Below are 18951 nucleotides of genomic sequence, written 5' to 3' on the forward strand. Positions count from 1 at the left end.
CAAATCCAAACTCTCTTCTTCTCTTCTGTTAACTCTGCCGACTCTGCTCTCCCCTGCCTTATGCAGGGGGGCAACGAATCACAAGAGCAGGCGCTGGCAAAAATCACAACGCAGGAAAAACCATTGAGACAGCCAGTGCATCGCCCCATAGCTCCATCCCTATTTCAGACATTGTGATATATTGGTACAGTGGTGCCCCGCAAGACGAATCCCTTGCAAGACGGAAAACCCGCTAGACGAAAGGGTTTTCCGTTTTGGAGGTGCTTCGCAAAACGAATTTCCTATGGGCTTGCTTTGCAAGACGAAAATGTATTGCGAGTTCCTGGGGTCCCCCCCCTTTTTCCCAAGCCGCTAAGCCGCTTAACAGCTGATCCGCTAAGCCGCTTATCAGCTGATCCGCTAAGCTGCTTAACAGTTGATCCGCTAAGCCGCTTATCAGCTGATCCGCTAAACCGCTTATCAGCTGATCCGCTAAGCCCGCTAAGGCACTAATAGCGCCTATCCGCTAAGCCGCTAATGGGCTTGCTTCGCAAGACGAAAAAACCGCAAGACGAAGAGACTTGCAGAACGGATTCTTTTCGTCTTGCGAGGCACCACTGTATATCACAATGTTTAGCATGCAGCGTTCAAAACCAGATACTGCCCAGCCCTAGTGAATGCTAGAGAGGCCTGGAAGTTTGTTTCCCAGTCTATGGCTGCCCCATCCCGGTTTGGAGTTATGCTTTTGTTTGTTACTCAGCCTCTCCTTGTCCAGAATACAGACATACCTTGGAAGTCAAACGAAATCCGTTCTGGAAATCCGTTCGACTTCCGAAACATTAGGGAACCAAGGCGCAGCTTCCGATTGGCTGTAGTAATATCCTGCAGCCAATCAGAAGCTGCGGAAGCCCTGCCGGTCGTTCGGCTTCCAAAAGAACATTCGATAATCGGAACAATCACTTCCGGTTTTCGATCGTTCAGGAGCCAAAATGTTCGGCTCCCAAGGCGGTTGAAAACCAAGGTACAACTGTACAGTGGTACCTCAGGTTAAGTACTTAATTCGTTCCGGAGGTCCGTACTTAACCTGAAACTGTTCTTAACCTGAAGCACCACTTTAGCTAATGGGGCCTCCTGCTGCCGCCGCGCCGCCGGAGCACCATTTCTGTTCTTATCCTGAAGCAAAGTTCTTAACCTGAAGCACTATTTCTGGGTTAGCAGAGTCTGTAACCTGAAGCGTATGTAACCTGAGGTACCACTGTATTTTAGTTTTTGAAGGAACAGCTGCTCCTTTTCCTCTTCTAACTATCTTCGCTGTTTTTCCTCCACCAGAACAGACAGTCTTGCGTTGAAACGAATGTTGCCGCGGGCAAAGGAAGATCCGCCTGAGACATGTCTCTACCGGGCCTTCCTCAAGCATCTCCTTGGCGATCTGCGTACACATATCACCAGGGCTGCCCACGACATGTTACTGGCAGCACACACCTCACCGATACATGGTCAGCGCCTTAGGGGTTGGGGGTTTGCTTGAAGCAGGGCAGGATTGCTTGGGAACTGAGTGAGAGAGGGAGGGAGGGAGGGGTTGCAACAGGGCCTTCTCTGTGGTGGTTCCCTGTTTATGGAATGATCTCACCTGCGAACTGCGCTTGATCCCTCTCGTTATTATCCTTTAGAAGGGATTTCTTAAAGCATTCCTTTTCACCCAGGCATTGGGTGGCTGAAACATACTCAGTTGCAGCCATGTAAATTTTACTCAGAGTAAAAAATGGACCTAAGTTATCCACGTTCATTCAATGAGTCTGCTTTGAGTAAGGCTATTGCTGGATGCAACCCATTGTTTCTGGCAATGTTGGAATGAGAAGTTGTCCTAATATTTGGCTTGCTTTTAAAAATTAAAAAAACCCATTATTTTCATTGTTTTTAATGTGTTAATGTTACTACCAGTAATAACAATTTCCTCACCGGGCCACAAAGATCACTGAATAACCTTGGGCTAGTGTTCTCTCATAGGCTACTCCTAGCTCACAGGGCTGTTGTGAAAATACTGTGGGAAAACTTTTGCATACAAAATTTAAAATTTAAGGGGAAATACCCCTATGGAGAACAGACCCCCTCCTGGAACTCATGGGGGGCATGGAATATTAACTGACAGTTGTGGGGGGGGGCTCTTAGACCCCATTTGTACTAGACATTCAAAGCAGTGTTGTACCACGTTCACCAGTCATGGCTTCTTGCAAAGGATCCTGGGAAGTGTGGCTTGTTCAGAGTGCTGAGAGTTCTTTGGAGACCCCTCCTCCCCTCACAGAACTACATTTCCCAGAGTCCCCTAGGGAAGGAGGCAGATCTGTTAAGCCACTCTTCCCAGGATTCTCTGGGGAGAAGAAGTCATGACTGTTGAAAGTGGTATCATACTGCTTTAAATGTGTGTGCGGATGTTGCCTTAACCAGCATGATTTGTCCCAGCAGGGGTGATTTCTGCTTTGAGGCAATGTCTGCTGGAGGTCCCAGAGGTGGCAACCTCAATGTTGAAGCCAGAGCAGGCGGAGAGCTGGCGGCTTTTCCTTAGCAGTTTGGTGAACACCGTGAGAGATGTCAGCAATTTGCTTTTGGGAGTGTTGCAGAGCAAGCGGCCCTCGAGCTTAGACCAGCAAGGTGAGACCAGAAAGATGCGAAACAACCGCCAGCCCATTTGACTGTAAGCCTTTCTACGCAGGTCTTCAAAACAGTGTGCAGAGATCTTTATGCTCTCCCTCCATCTGGATGGCCGACCCCATTTTTAATCACCTGTTCCCTTCCCTTCCTTCCTTGGTGCCAGTGTGGTGTAGTGGTTAGAGCAGGGGTTGGCAAGGTTTACCGGCTATGGGCCAGATCACTCCCACGGAGATCGTCCGTGGGCCAGACTGGCACAGTGCAACGCTGGAAATCGTGTCTGCGCATGTCCGTAGCACTGGAAATCGCTTATGAGCATGCCCAGACGCCGAAAATCGCACCTGCGCAGAAGTGATTTTCAGTGTCTGGACATGCGCGAAAGCGATTTCCAGTATCTGCGCATGCGCAGACGCAATTTACAGCACCGTTCGGCAAGTCCCCGCGCTGTGCTGCGCCAGTTTAGCGCAGCATGCCAGGGACTCGCCGAGTGGGCGGCTCAGTTCAGGAGCGGGTCATGGGCTGGTAAAACGGTCTTCGTGGGCCGACCCCTGGGTTAGAGTGTCAGACTAGGACCTAAATAAAAAAATTATAAATTGTCCGGTAGCACCTTAGAGACCAACTAAGTTTTGTGTGCATGCACACTTCTTCAGATACACTAAACAGAAGTCACCAGACCCTTATATATAGTGAGAGGGTGGGGTGGGGGTTTTCCTCAAAAGGGTAGTAGGAGATGGGTGATTGACTGAACGGGTATGGTAAACCTGTTGACGACTGTTAACGACTGCAATCAGTCCTACAGGAAAAAGTAAGGGATAGTATGCAGATGACCAAAAAGCTTTAGCATATGTAATGAGACAAGAATCCAATATCTCTATTCAGACCAGGTCTCTCTATAGTTTTCAGTTTAGTAATAAGTTGTTATTCAGCAACTTCTCTTTCAAGTCCCTTTTCTGAAAGTCTTTTTGTAATAAGACAGCTGCTTTGAGATCCTGTACTGAATGTCCTGGAAGATTGAAGTGTTCTCCTACTGGCTTCTCTGTCTTGTGATTCCTGATGTCAGATTTATGTCCATTTATCCGTTGGCATAGGGTTTGGCCTGTTTGTCCAATATAGAGAGCTGAAGGGCACTGTTGGCATTTGATGGCATACACAATGTTAGAAGATGAGCAATTAAATAGGCCTGAGGTGGTATGTTTGATGTTGTTGGGTCCAGTGATAGTGTTGTCTGGGTGTATGTGGCAGCAAAGTTGGCATGTGGGTTTATTGCAGGCTCTGGTACCAGTGTCCATGTTACGTCTGGTCTCTACCTACCTGAATCTAGACTAGGACCTGGGAGGGGGGGGAGGAAAAAAACCCACAGGAACTCACAAGACATTGTCGTCTTGCGAAGCAAGCCCATAGGAGATTCGTTTTGCGAAGCACCTCCAAAACGGAAAACTCTTTCATCTAGCGAGTTTTCCGTCTTGCGAGGCATTCGTCTTGCGGGGCACCACTGTAATTGCATCGGTTCTCCTATGAGTAGGAGTTAGTTGGTACATATCCCAATCATGCATGAAGCTCATTGGTTGTGCTCTCTCTCCCAACCTAGCCCCTACCTTGCACGGTTGTAGTGAAGATGAAATGGAAGAAGAAGAACTGTGTGTTCCATTTGGAACTCTTTAGGGAGAGGCGAGATATAAAGATAATGGATGGATCAATTTAAAAGGCGTTACCACATGGTGTCATAACCATGGCTAGTAAGAGTGTTGCCAGGGGAGTTGATTTGATGAGATAAGCAGCTCAGTTAAACCCCCTTCACACACACACCCAGAGCCATGGTCCTTATCCGGTTCAGCTCTCCTGCACCAATGGAGGCATTAAATTTTTAAAAGGAGGACTTGCTCACAAATTTATTGACAGCTGCACAAATTATTATTATTATTATATCCAGAAAGTGGAAGGGGCAAGTAGAATATAAAATGGAAGAATGGTATAAAGAGGAGTGGGATATAGCGGTTAATATGCAGGAGAAATGATTCTGAGGAGATATGGAAGGTGTTTGTGGAATTTGTACTGTTAAAACAGAAAGGGGGTCAGACCATCACAAGAGGTGTTGACATTTTGGGAGGTTGGGTAGTTACAATGGAATGGTCTTGGGGGTGGGGTGCACATTTTTATTCTTACTTATTTATGATTATTACTTTGTCATAATATAAATAAATAAATAAATCGGGTTTCTACTGTGTTTTAAATGTATAACTTGGCTGCTGTTTCTCCATATTCTTAGCACAACTTCCTAACCCCTTCTTGGTTTTATCGCAGCTGCAGCTCCTTCATTTGCCGACATGGGGAAGGCGATCAGTTTCCTTATCCGTGTGGGGCAGGATCCTGGGCTGCCTAATGAGGACGATTCAGTTCTACTCTCGGAGGAGCACAGTCTGATCCTGACCTGTTGCTGGGTCTCTGTGAAAGTGAGCAGTTTTGAGAGTGTTTCAGGTTTTTAAACATGGCAGGGGCTGGGGGGGGGGAGTTGGGTTAAATTCGTAGCTGATGGTGGGCACCTCCAACATCAATTAACCGAGCTGGCTCGACAGCTGGAAATGTTCTGTTTCTCAGGGAACTAAACCATTTTTCAGGCCGGTTTCTGTGAGGGAAAGGGACATGGTCAGTTTGGCTGGGGTCGGAACCACAGAGAGGAACGACCCAGTACGTTGTGAAGATAAGCAACAAGGAGCCAAGAGGCAGGAGAGCCGATAGCACCATAGAGAGTAACAAACTGACTCAGAAAAGAAATCTAAAGAAAGGGGGAGGCGAATAAGGCTTAAGGAATAGGACAGAGAGGAGAGAAACTGTAGCATAGTGAAGCTAATGGAAACTAGGCTTTGAAGGAACTTCACAGCACTTTAAATGAGGAGGGGGTGTTTCCTACAGGGGGTGGGAGACAGGTGAGGGGAGAGACTCCATCAGGCAAGCCCTCTTTTCACCTGCCTTGCCCCACCCTCGGGTTTCTGCTTCTCAATTTGTAGTGTCTTATTTTATGTACTGTGGCTTGCCGTTGTTTTATTGATTATACAGTGGTACCTCGGGTTGTGAACGGTATCCGTTCCGGAGGCCCGTTCGCAACATGAAAAGAGCACAACCCGCAGCAGCACGTCTGCGCACGCGCGGGTTGTGATTTGCCACTTTTGCGCACGCATGGGTTGTGATTCGCCACTTCTGCACATGCGCGTGACGTCATTTTGCACTTCTGTGCATGCGTGAGCGGCAAAACCCGGAAGTAACCCTTTCCAGTACTTCCGGGTCACTACGGGACGTAACTTGAAAGAATGTAACATGAAGCAAACATAACATGAGGTATGACTGTAGTTTAGAAATTATTTATTGTAACTGCTGAGTGGATTTCTGTTTAACTTTTATATGTTATTATTATTATTTAATACTATTCTAATGATTGTTGAATGTTACTTTATTGATATGTTACCTATTTTAAAGTTACGTTTTATTATCACATTTTTGTATTGCATTAGATTGTTATAAGATGTACTTTTTTTGTTTCTTCAGCTTGTGAACTGCCTTGAGTATTGTAAGATAGAAAGATGATATACAAATTGAAAATGAGGAGGAGGAGGAGTATTAGGGAGGTTGATCACAGGGCTGAAAAAAGTAGGACGAAGCAGAGGACCAGCTGAAAAGGACCATACAGTGGTACCTCAGGTTACATACGCTTCAGGTTACAAACTCCACTAACCCAGAAATAGTGCTTCAGGTTAAAAACTTTGCTTCAGGATGAGAACAGAAATCGTGCTCTGGCGGCGCGGCAGCAGCAGGAGGCCCCATTAGCTAAAATGGTTCTTCAGGTTAAGAACAGTTTCAGGTTAAGTACGGACCTCCGGAACGAATTAAGTACTTAACCTGAGGTACCGCTGTATAGGACCATAAAGCTTAACACTGCCACCCAAATTGCGAAGGTATCATGGCACTCTCTGGGGAATTAGATGCACTGGACGCATCCCCAACACAAGAGAAGAGAGGGCTACCTTATTCGTCAGACTTCTCCCCTCCCAATCTCACAAATTCTATTCTTTTTAACTACCAAGGAAATCGGGCTGCTTTTGGGAGGCCTAGCAGAGAAGATCCTGCCCCTGGCAGGCTGTCTCCTGCCGCTCCAGGTTGTAAAGATGGCTGCTGAGGCGTTTCAGGAAATCTTGCTGACGTGCCGCCATTGGGTAAGGCTGTCTTCCTGCTGGTACAGCTGAAGTCTAAACGGGCTCTTCAACGCCTTGCTTAGATTCGTGTTTTGTACTTTTACAAGTGTCTTATAGCAGCAGCAGAGCACACAGCACCAGTTGCTGGTAGCTGCCATTTTGTTTCACCCCAGAATGCCTCAATTCGGTATAATTCGGGGGTTGGGGGTGGGGTGTGTGGAGAGGTGGATACAGCCAAAAATAGGGGCTGCCATGCTTTTTGTGCTGTCTGCCATTGTGCCCCTCAACATACTCCCTGGTCACATCCTTTATGAATACAAATGAATGAATGAATTTATTAATATGGTCACAGACCAGCATCAACACACACAATATCACAGATCATGAAAAAAATATATCAGAAATACAGAGGACAATTTGAATATAACAAGGATTTAAATATAAAAAATTAAAATTAATTATTAGCGTGCCCCCCTGTAATTAACATTTAGGGGTTTGGTCATTATGGGATACCACTTGCTTCCTGCGATTAATTGCAGACGCAATTAATTTAATGTAGTCTTGGGATTCTTGTCCTCTAGCAGTAGTTTTAAACTATGGTGTTCCGATTCTTTCCTGGACTTTTGCAAAACAGGTGTAATAAAAGTCAAACGTATATCCTCATAAAGACGACAACGTAGTAGTACATGTGAAGCAGTTTCAACTTCCAGCGAGCCACAAGGGCAGACCCGTGCTGTGTATGGTTTACCCTCAAATCTGCCCTGAAGTAAGGCAGAAGGAAGAACGTTGAATCTGGCGAGGGTAAAAGACCGTCTGTATTTGGGTACCTGAAGACCTGACAGATAGTTAGCTGGTATGAATACAAATGGCTTCCCCCAAAGAATTCTGGGAACTTTGTTAAGGGTTCGGGGGGGGCATAGCTCTGTGATGGGCAAGCGACACATTTCCCATGAGTCTTTGGAGGAAGCCAGTTACGTTAAATGTATGATGTGTACTGTGACCCTTAATTAACAAGGCTGGTTTGTGCCCCATTGGGGGGAAAGCAAAATGGTGGTCGCTAACAACGGCTGTTCATGTCAGCTCTGGCTTCTGCTGGAGGCAGCTGGCATTTCAGGAGGCCTGTTAGATCCTTGCACCAAAAAATAATAATAATTCAGTTGTAGCATACTCATTGCTGTACATCACCCTGATGTTCCTGGGAGTTGTAGTTTGTTAAGGGTGCTGAGAGTTGTTAGGAGATCCCTAACAAGAGTCGCAATTCCCAGAGTTCCCTGTGATGAAGCATGGATTGTTAAACCACTCTGGGCAGTATAGTTCTGATAGGGGAATAGGACCCTCTTAACAACTCTCAGCACCCTTAACAAACTACAGCTCCCAGGATTCCTTGGAGGAAGCCGTGACTGTTTAAAGTGGTATCATATTGCTTTAATATATGATGTAGATGTGGCCTTCTTTTGTCCCCTCTCCTTCCCATCTTTTTATCCTCTCACTTTCCACGTGTCTCGGTATTGCCTGGATTTTTAAGGTTGTCCGTTGGCAGCCTTCTACTGACCAGTAAGGTAGCTGACTCGTTCGTTTTGTATTCTCTAGGGAGCAGTGGAAGGCTGCAGCCTGGGATTCACAAAATTCTGCGCCACTTTGCTAAGCCACCCGGACCCAGAGCTCCAAGATATACCAAGGAAAGCTCTGGAGCAGGTACCTTGGCGGTTAAACATCCCATCTAGGTTAAAAACATAGGAAGCTGCTTTATACTGAGTCAGACCACTGGTCCACCTTGTGCAGTATTGTAAGCACTGACTGGCAGTAGCTCCATCATAATAGTAATAATAATTTATTACTTATACCCCGCCCAGCCACTCTGGGCGGCTCCCAACAGAATATTAAAAACACAAGAAAACATCAAACATTAAACATTTCCCTAAACAGGGCTGCCTTCAGATATCTTCTAAAAGTCAGATAGTTGCTTATTTCCTTAACATCTGATGGGAGGGCATTCCACAGGGAGGGAGCCACCACTGAGAAGGTCCTCTGCCAGGTTCCCTCTAACTTCACTTCTAGGGAACTGCCAGAAGGCCATCGGAGCTGGACCTCAGTGTCCGGCCTGAACGATAGGGTGGAGACGCTCCTTCAGGAATAGTGGGCCAAGGCCGTTTAGGGCTTGAAAGATCAGCACCAACACTTTGAATTGTGCTCGGAAACGTACTGGGAGCCAATGAAGATCTTTCAGGACCGGTGTTATATGGTCTCGGCAGCCTCTCCCAGTCACCAGTCTAGCTGCTGCATTCTGGATTAATTGCAGTTTCCGAGTCACCTTCAAAGGTAGCACCACGTAGAGCGCATTGCAGTAGTCCAAGCGGGAGATAACTAGAGCATGCACCACTCTGGCAAGACATTCTGCTTGCAGGTAGGGTCTCAGCCTGCATACCAGGTGGAGCTGGTAAATAGCTGCCCTGGACACAGAATTACGATAAGAGTAGTTCCAACAGTGGAATGGTCTCCCTCAGGAGGTGGTGGACTCTCCTTCCTTGGAGGCTTCTAAGTAGAGGTTGGATGGCCGTCTGTCATGGATGCTTAGCCTGATATGACCTGCATTGCAGGGGGTTGGACTAGATGACCCTTGGGGTCCCTTCCAACTCTACAATTCTGTGATTCTATCCCTGAACTACCTCCACGTTCAGAGGCAGCAGTGCTGTTGAGTACCAGTTTGCTGGGAATCGCAGGAGAGGACAGTGCTGTGGTGCTCAGGTCTTCTGGGCTTCCCTGACAACATCAGGCACATCGCGGCCTGTTTTTGGGTCATTTAACCACTTGTCAACTGGGTTTGGGGGGCTTCTTTTTCTTTCCAGGGTTTGGCTTTGCTAAGCAGCCCCAGGAACTGCTCCATCACCCGCAGGGCAGCCGGCTTCCCCATGCTCTTCCTCTGCATCGTGGTTGGGGAAGACCCCTGCAAGACGCGTCCTCTCCTGGCGAACTGCGTTCAGAGGGTGCTGGCTTTAGCCGGCGAGCCTCTCCCCGGAGATTGGGACCAGACGGTGGACTTGCCTCAGGTAAAAGAGAACAAGTAATGGAAGGTCAAAGAATGGCGGGCAGGTTTTTGGCAGGGAAGAATCTGTTCATTGATTTCATCACTAGCCAGGAACCTGGAAGGGTCAGTTCCAAGTAAACAGAAAATGGTTTGGCCTTTTTACAGCATCAGTCAAAGAGGGGTTAGATGAAGTAAGAAAAATTTGGCAGAAATGACTGGCAGAATTCGAGACCTGGGAGAAGAGACAGTGGAAGAGGACTGGAAAAAGTTTAAGGACTATCTTCAAAAACATTATAAACTGTATGAATGCTAAGAAGATGCAGGATAAAAAGCAACATGGCACCAGCAATTTAGTTGAAAGATATATGAGAATAAGTGATGTTTAAGAAAAAGATGAAATTGGGTGCAATATTATGTTTAAATTAAGTAGTTAAGTATTTGATAAAAATATTTAAAGTCGGAGACATAATATTTGAAAATTACAAAATAAGAATTGAAATATGGTAATAAATTGCTGCTTATAATTTTATGATTGGGAACGCAGGAAAGGGAGATGTGAGGAAGTCCAAAAGGTTATGGAAGTATGATTTACAGACAGTTGTTTTTGTTGTATTTCTTCTATTCTATGTTTATCTTTTTGCTTTTTTTCTGTTTTTCTTTGTTTGTTATATCTTGGTGGTGGTATTTTATTTGTTTGGTGATTTTATTGTTTAAAACCTTTAATAAATATCTTTTTTAAAAAAACAGATGAAGTAAGAAAAATTGAAATGCGGATCCGAGTAGTGGAGTAATTCGTTTTGATTTATAGGTCACAAAGAACACCATAAAAGAAAAATTAGTAGATTGAAAACAGTGGTACCTCGGTTGTTGAATGTAATCCGTTCCGCAAGACCGTTCGACTTCCAAAACGTTTGACCACCAAGGCGCAGTGGGGCAGTCGGCAAAATCCATTGATAAAATGGAGAAACGCACCTCAGAAGCTGCTTGAACTTCCAAGGCGTGTTCAAAAACAGAAGCATTCACTTCCGATTTCTGGCGTTCGAAAACTGAAACCTTGGGCTTCTGAAGCATTTGACAACCGAGGTACCACTGTACTATGTTGAGCAGAAGATTTGTAAAATATATTGTGTTTTAAATATCCTGAGTCCTGAGGTGCTGTTCACGGATGGGAGGAAAGTAATTTGTGTCTGTATATATAAAAAGTAAAGGGACCCCTGACCATTAGGTCCAGTTGTGACCGACTCTGGGGTTGCGGCGCTCATCTCGCTTTACTGACCAAGGGAGCCGGCGTACAGCTTCCGGGTCATGTGGCCAGCAGGACTAAGCCGCTTCTGGCGAACCAGAGCAGCGCACGGAAACGCCGTTTACCTTCCTGCCAGAGCAGTACCTATTTATCTACTTGCCCTTTGACGTGCTTCCGAACTGCTAGGTTGGCAGGAGCTGGGACCAAACAACGGGAGCTCACCCCGTCACGGGGATTCGAACCGCCGACCTTCTGATCGGCAAGCCCTAGGCTCTGTGGTTTAACCCACAGCACCACCCGTGTCCCTTCTGTATATATATTTATACCCTAATTGACATTGCTTTTGGTCTTGGAACATTAAAAAACAAAATGAAGCGCAGGAGATTATACGCATAGATGCTGAGCGCATAATAAAACTTGCACTGGTTTTGTTTTTAAGGTGAGGGAGCAGAACGCCCCCCCACCCAGAAAAATAATTTTTAAAATGTTGTGTTTCTTTTGTAGCCCCAGAAGGGGTCCTGGGCCCGATTCACTTAGGAAAGATGTTAGTAGCTGCTGGTGTGGTGGAACAGAGCAGCACTCCTAACATAGCACCACTGCAGGTTCCCTGAATGTTAAGCTGCAAAACAATCTCTCTTCCTTTTTCCTGCGTAGGTTTCGGCCCTCCACGTGCTCCAGACCCTGGTCCGTGGCTCCGGTCTTGGCACAGCCCTGAACCAGTACGTTACGCCCATGGTGGTGTTATTTCTCGAGGCGCTCCGCTCGCCCAGCTGGGCCATGAGAAATGCAGCCATCCAGCTCTTTGGTAGGCAGTTCCCTTCCCATTACCCCAGGGGTGAGAGCCTCTGTGCTGTAGTGGCTGCGCTGTCGGCCTCGCATTAGCCAATGGCCATAGCAAGAGTAAAACATTACAGAATACACAGAAAAGGAAATTTGATATAAGAGCACAGTTTAAAGTCCTGAATCAACCTCAAGCATTGACAAAAGATTATTATATCTGATTAACTGCCTTTATAAAGACACTGTGCTGAAAGTGCGTTGCTCTACAAATGGCCAACTTACAGGATCTGTACCAGCCACAAAGGGAGTCAAGCAAAGATGAATTTTAGCTCCAGCACTTTTTAACCTATACTTAAACGACATGGTCCAGTGCCTAACATCTCCTGAGTTCCATGCCCCTAAACTGGCCTCAAAACCAATCTCTGTACTATTATATGCTGATGATGCAGTCTTCTTATTCCAAACAAAAATAGGCCAGAAAAGATTGATAAGAGAATTCTCAGTGTATTGCCAGAGAGAACACACCTGGTCGTAAACTATCAGAAAACCAAAGTTATGGTTTTCTCAAGAAAATGTAGGCCCCACAGTTGGCGTATGGACAATCAGGCAATGGAACAGGTTGAAGTTTTCAAATATTTGGGCCTTATCTTCCAGTCCACGGGGTCATGGGGAGCACACCAAAAATGTGCAAAAGAAAAAGCATCCCAAAGTGCCAAGACATTGACTTGCTTTTTCCATACAAAGGGTGGCAAACATATACCATCAGCCCTAGAAGTCTTCCAAGCTAAACCCCTAGCACAGCTACTATACAAGGCTCAGATTTGGACTGGTAACCAACTTAGCGCTTTGGAATCTGTTCAATGAAAGTTTCTAAGGCAGATTTTTTTCTGTACCGCCATGCATCCCAAATGCATCATTGAGACTGGAGGCAAGTCTCCCTTCAGTAGAAGTATGGACTTGGTAAAGAACTCTTCTGGCTCTGCCTAAACTCAAATCCCCCCGGTTTACTATCCCTGGAGATATATCTATTTAAAAAGGTAAAGGGACCCCTGACTATTAGGTCCAGTCGTGGCCGACTCTGGGGTTGCGGCACTCATCTCGCTTTATTGGCCGAGGGAGCCGGCATACAGTTTCTGGGTCATGTGGCCAGCATGACTAAGCCGCTTCTGGCGAACCAGAGCAGCGCATGGAAACGCCGTTTACCTTCCTGCCAGAGCAGTACCTATTTATCTACTTGCACTTTGACGTGCTTTCAGACTGACTGCTAGGTTGGCAGGAGCAGGGACCAAGCAACAGGAGCTCACCCCGTCGCAGGGATTCAAACCGCTGACCTTCTGATCAGCAAGTCCTAGGCTCTGTGGTTTAACCCACAGCGCCACCCGCGTCCCATATATCTATTTAGGTACAGATAAAAGACAAGGTTCCTGGTGCCATCACTGGATATAACATGGCTCTGTGTTCTTTTCATCCTGCTGTTATTTTCCCCCCAGGTGCCCTGACTGTCCGTCTGCTCGGTCGGACGCGGAGCTGGGACGATGGCTGCGATCAGGACGGAGTAAGCCCTGAGGCCCTTTTCACCCGCTACCCTCAGCTGAGGAGCATCCTGCTCAAGGAGTTAGTCGTGGCTGCTGAAGAGTCCACAGGGCCCCAGAGAGGGAGGTTTCGACTCTGTCCGTCCCTCTACGCCATCCTCACCTTTCTGGCAAAACTCCAGCCTGGTGGCACAGATACGTGGAATAGGTAGGCAACTCAGGCAGAATCTTGCCCATTGCGGGAAGGAGGCACTAAAGGCAGTGCTGGATTTACGTATAAGCTAAGCAAGCTTTAGCTTAGGGCCCCAGTCTCTTGGGGGGGGGGGAATGTAAAGGGGGGAAAACTGGATGTTCATTTCCAAAATATAAGATAAAAAACAAATAACACAAAACCTACACAGCAACAGTGTTTTGCGTTGTGTAGGCTCCTATGATGTAAGTAATGGGCCCCACCTCCTAGCCTGCTCCCTAAAATATCACTGGTTTGCTCCTTTCTATATGGCTTTAGATACCTATTAGGTCCATAAATTACCACATAGCATATATTCCACACAAAAAACAGCAATAATTGGTTGTTGACAAAGGACAGCTGGACATATAAAGGACCCCATTACCTTCAGTAGCTTAGGGCCTCATCAAACCTAAATCCAGCCCTGACCAAAGGTGATTGGACAGTCACAGTCGGGTTTTGTGCAGGTATTTTTGCTTGCACACCAAGGCACATGGATGGAGCTCAGCTCAGGGTTGTGGGTCAAGCCCCAAGTTAGGCAAAAAATAATAATATTCCTGCATTGCAGAGGGTTTTATTCAATGACCATTGTGGTCCCTTCCAACTCTTCGATTCTGTGATTCTGTGGTATCGGATCGAATATTTATTGTTATGACTGGTGACCTGCGTTAAAGAAACAAAATAAGAAATACGTTATCCGGAGGTGTGAGTAGCCTAGAGTGAAATAAGATTGGCATGAACACTTGAAAAGTAAGGGTCACATCACAAACTCTAGACCTGGTGAGTTTTGCTTGCTGCAGCAAAGTACTTGGCCATACTGAGAGTGATAGATGCATTTTGGTTCAAAGGCATAGTGGGACTCGCACACTGAAAGCTAGATACGTACACTTCAGGGGCAAAAAGCCTGAGGGCCTGTAGTTTGTTAAGGGTGCTGAGAATTGTAGCTCTGCAAGGGGCAACCTGTACTTCCCAGTATTCTTTTGTGTTGGAGGTAGTAAGAAATGTGCTTTAAATGTATGGTCCTGTGCATTTAAAGCACATGGCTTGCCCTGAAGAATCCTGGGAACTGTAGTTTGTTAAGGGCACTGGGAAACCCATTCTGAAAACACTGCCTTTCATCCGTTCCTTGTTCTGCAGTGATACCAATGCCTGCTTCCTGGAGCCCCTCGTCCGGCTTTCCGGAAACCCCATACATGCCGTGAGGGTGATGGCAGCCAAGGCCTTGGTCCCGTTAGTTCCTGCGACGGAATATGGAGGTGTCCTCTTCCGACTGGCCTCGGGTTTGCCGCTGCCGGGGGATGTGCTTTGCCACAACGCCCTGCATGGCAGACTGCTGCAGATCCACACCGTCCTGGCTCAGGCCCTGAATGCAAAATGGTAAGTAAGAGTGGCTCTCTGGTAGTGCCACCCCTAATACTCAGCTCTTTTCTTTTCAAAAATTTTATTGGTTTTCACAAAATTATAAACAGACAAACAAACATAAATCATGACCTTATTAAAATTACACTTACAGTGGTGCCTCGCAAGAGGAAAAGAATCCGTTCTGTGATTCTCTTCGTCTAGCAGTTTTTTCGTCTTGCGAAGCAAGCCCATTGACGGATTAGCGGATTAGCGCTATTAGCGGCTTTTAGCGGCTTATCAGATCAGCTGATAAGCGGCTTAGAAAAAGGGGGGAAGGGGGGGGAAACCCGCAGGAACTCGCAAGACATTTTCGTCTTGCGAAGCAAGCCCATGGGAGATTCGTTTTGCGAAGCACCTCCAAAACGGAAAACTCTTTCGTCTAGCGAGTTTTCGGTCTTGCGAGGCATTCGTCTTGCGGGGCACCACTGTATTAACTTTGTTAAGTGACTTCCTCGCTTCCCCTTGGTTGAATTTCAATGCATGTCCTTTTAACGGTTTTCCAATTCAGAGTTCTTGTACACTTAACTTAATCACTTAACATCATTCTATCTTTCCAATTCAAAATTAAACATATTAATTCATCACTTAACTTATATAAAATCCTAAGCCGATCTAATACTTGCAAGCCATTTCCAATTAATTTAACTTAACAAATACTTACCTCCTTTCAGAGGTAAGTCATGCCGGGTTCGAGGGAAGCTTCCTCCTGGGTAAGCGTCTGTGGAATAGCAGTCTAATTCTGCGTACATAACCAGACCTTTTTAAGGACAGGGTTTTCCCCCAAAGAATCATAGGAAGTGTGGTTTATTGCTCACAGAGCTACAATTCCCGGCACCCTTAACAAACTACAGTTCCCAGGATTATTTGGGTGGGTGGTAGTCATGTGCTTTAAATGTACGGTGTAAACGCGCATTTTTGTTTCATTCGAACGACTTCTGCCTGTAGCTGGGTTTAAATTCTGGGAGGTTGGATAGTTAGAATGGAATGGTCTCGGTGGTGGGGTGCACATTTTCATTCTTGTTTATTTATGATTATTACTTTGCCAAAGTAAAATAGATAAATAATGGAGTCTCCTTCGCTAGATACCTCCCCTGTGATCAAGGTTAGCCAGTCACGCAAGAACTACTAGGGAACTCTCTGAGATTTCTGTAACCAGCCAGTCCAACCTAAACACATCACAACGCATGCAAGCGTTTACAATTTCAGTGAATTAAATGACTGCGCTTAACACTAATATGGTGGTCTTAACTTCCTTTCAGTCTTCCCCCCGAGGTGCTGTTCTCCATCGCTGGCCAGTTGGAAGACCATCTCTGGTTGCTCACCCCCACGCAACCATGTCCCCTCGTTCGCACGGCCTACCTCCAAGCTGTTTCCCTCCTGATTGGAAGCTGTTCTCGAGATTTTGAGCAGCGAGTTCGAGAGGTGGTGAGCAGCGAACTGGCCAACTCCGAGCCCTTAGTGAAGCCTGGTACATCTCAGGTTCAGGTATATTTTTTAAAAAATATATGTTTAATCATTTTTTCAATAGAAACAACAACCACAAAAAACACGTACAACAAAAACCACAATAACACTAATAACACAATTTAACAATTCAGATTTGAGTACTGATATACCTATGACTACACCTTTCTAACAATATTTCCCCAACTCTCCTCTCCCTACTTCCCACCACTGCCCACCTTATCGCTTAAATATTCCTTCCAGATTTCTTCATATTTATCCATTCTTAATTCGCGTCAACATGCAATTTGTTCGTATGTAGCTAGTCTGTCCATATTATCAATCCATGTGCTCAATGGAATCTTTTTGCGTCTCTTCCAATTCATCAAAACAAGTTTTTTTGCTTCTAATATGGCACAGTACATCCATTTTTTTTTACCCCTTGTAATCTCCCACGTTTCCAGTATATAATTTAGAATAAAATTCAATTCCCCTAAATAACAATTTCTTTTTATTATTCTTGCTATATATATCTTCACCTCGCACCGAAATGATCTTATCATCAGGCAGTTAATCATCATATGTACTAAGTTTGCATTTTAACTCCCACATCTCCAGCAGTTGTCTGAATTTGTTATTAGGCTGAGGTATATTTTACATCTGCCAAGGCCGGCAGAACTGACAAATAGCAGCGGGTGGAAGCCAGGAGTCCAGCTGGAAACGCTCCATAAAATTTGGAAGGATATTAGATGGTGGTTGACAACTTTTGGGGGTCAGTGTGGGCACATTTTGGGGGTTTTTTGTTCCGCGGGGATGGGCTGCGGGCGCTGGTCACAAAATGGCTGCCATGGGACCTAACATAAAATGGCTGCCCTGGGGTGTGTGGCACAACACACGGCCGTATCCAAAAGTGCAGGAAAAAGAGACTGGGATGCATAATGGTGCATTGTGTGTGTAATGGGAATTGTAGTTGCTTGTGTGTAAGTCACCGACTTCTCTAAACTGCTTGTTTGTTTAAACCTTTCCCTAACTGAAGCGCACTCCTGTGCGTCTGCTTCAGTCGCTGGCAGAATCCGTTAGTGGGTGTTTCCTAAACTTTTCCAACATAAGAATTCCTTGACAGCCAGTCTCCGCCTAGCCTCTCTGCGCGGAAGCCTTCTGCGCAGAGTAGGCGTGCCCAGTGGTGGTCCGGCACTCTCCCCGCTGATCTCACTGGAAGAGTCCCTGAGCCTTCCCTCCAAAGTGCTCTCATTCCCTCCTTCCTTCTTGGTGTCCCCTTGATTCCCTTCCCCCTCGGAAACCCTCTCTCTCTCCTTGCTGGTTCCCTCTCCTGCACTATCGGGGCGACTTCTCTCTCTGCTGGTCTCCGATGTCAGTTCCATGACAGTGTGGTTTTTTAGAGGGGGATAGTTACCGTATTTTTCACTCTATAAGACGCACCAGACCATAAGACGCACCTAGTTTTTGGAAGAGGAAAACAAGAGGGGGAAAAAATCTGAATCCCATAAGCCAGGACAGCCAGCAGGATCGCTGCGCAGCGATCCCGCTGGCTGTCTTGGCTTATGGGATAGCTGCGCGCAGCCTCTCCCGGGCAGCAGGTTAAAGGCTCCCCTTTCCCGAGAGGGTCTGCACAGCTAAGGCTCCCCCAAGAGCCGCGCTCCCTTTAAAGAGCGTGCGGAGTGTGTGTGGCTCTTGGGGGCTTTTCCCCCAAAAAGGGCTGCCCTTCTCCCTCCTCAGGGAAAAGCCCCCAAGAGCCGCACACACGCTCTATGCGGTTCTTTAAAGGGAGCGCTGAGCAGAGCCTCCCGCCTGCATTCGCTCCATCAGACGTACACACATTTCCTCTTACCTTTTAGGAGGGGGAAAGTGCGTCTTACAGAGCGAAAAATACGGTAATGGGATCCTCTGCAAGCATGCTTTTGCAGGGACATGCTTGTAGATGCTGGACTGGCATTCCCTATGCGAGGAATAAGGATGAAATCGGTTTTGAAGGCCCCTGCAGAGATGCTTCATCGCAGCAGATGGTGGCAAATAAGACCAAAACAATCCGTAACAAATTTAGGGTTGCCCCGTTGTTTCCTGTACTATTCGTTTGAGTGCTGACACCTACACATTTTTCATCCTCTATCCCTGCCTTCTGCTGTTATTTTTTTACAGAAATATTTCTTCATAATTTCACCGTTCCTCCGAGGAGCTTTGGGGCAGTGTGCGTGACACTCTCACTCTCAGTTTCGCAACAACTCTGTGAGGTAGACCTAGGGCCAGTGCAGGGAGCTTCGTGTCTGAGTGGAGATTTGAACCTAGGTCCCTGCAGTCCTAGTCCAGCAACCTAACTGCTACACCAAACATTTTTTTAAAAAAATAATATTTATTGAATTTTCACAAATTATATAAACATACTCACTACAAACAAACACAAAAACAAACAAGTATAATTTCAAAACCTTATTTTCTTAAAACTTACTTCACCGACCTCCTCATACCTCCCC

At 46.2% G+C, this 18951-nt stretch overlaps 1 protein-coding gene across 2 annotated transcripts in view; it reads left to right on the forward strand.

The window, feature by feature from the left end:
- The window catches only part of LOC309520967 (tRNA (32-2'-O)-methyltransferase regulator THADA-like), a 58578-nt gene that overhangs the window by 30410 nt on the left and 9217 nt on the right, over positions 1 to 18951 (forward strand). For both annotated transcript variants that reach the window (XM_082202991.1, XM_082202992.1), the window contains exons 16-25: positions 1309 to 1475; positions 2443 to 2628; positions 4927 to 5075; positions 6702 to 6830; positions 8400 to 8504; positions 9656 to 9856; positions 11732 to 11882; positions 13348 to 13597; positions 14756 to 14995; positions 16279 to 16504. In XM_082202991.1, the coding sequence (XP_082059117.1) occupies positions 1309 to 1475; positions 2443 to 2628; positions 4927 to 5075; positions 6702 to 6830; positions 8400 to 8504; positions 9656 to 9856; positions 11732 to 11882; positions 13348 to 13597; positions 14756 to 14995; positions 16279 to 16504 (1804 nt within the window). The remainder of the gene's footprint in view (positions 1 to 1308; positions 1476 to 2442; positions 2629 to 4926; positions 5076 to 6701; positions 6831 to 8399; positions 8505 to 9655; positions 9857 to 11731; positions 11883 to 13347; positions 13598 to 14755; positions 14996 to 16278; positions 16505 to 18951) is intronic.

The sequence above is a fragment of the Podarcis vaucheri genome (assembly GCF_965113315.1).
Source record: "Podarcis vaucheri genome assembly, chromosome: 16".
Classification (NCBI taxonomy): domain Eukaryota; kingdom Metazoa; phylum Chordata; class Lepidosauria; order Squamata; family Lacertidae; genus Podarcis; species Podarcis vaucheri.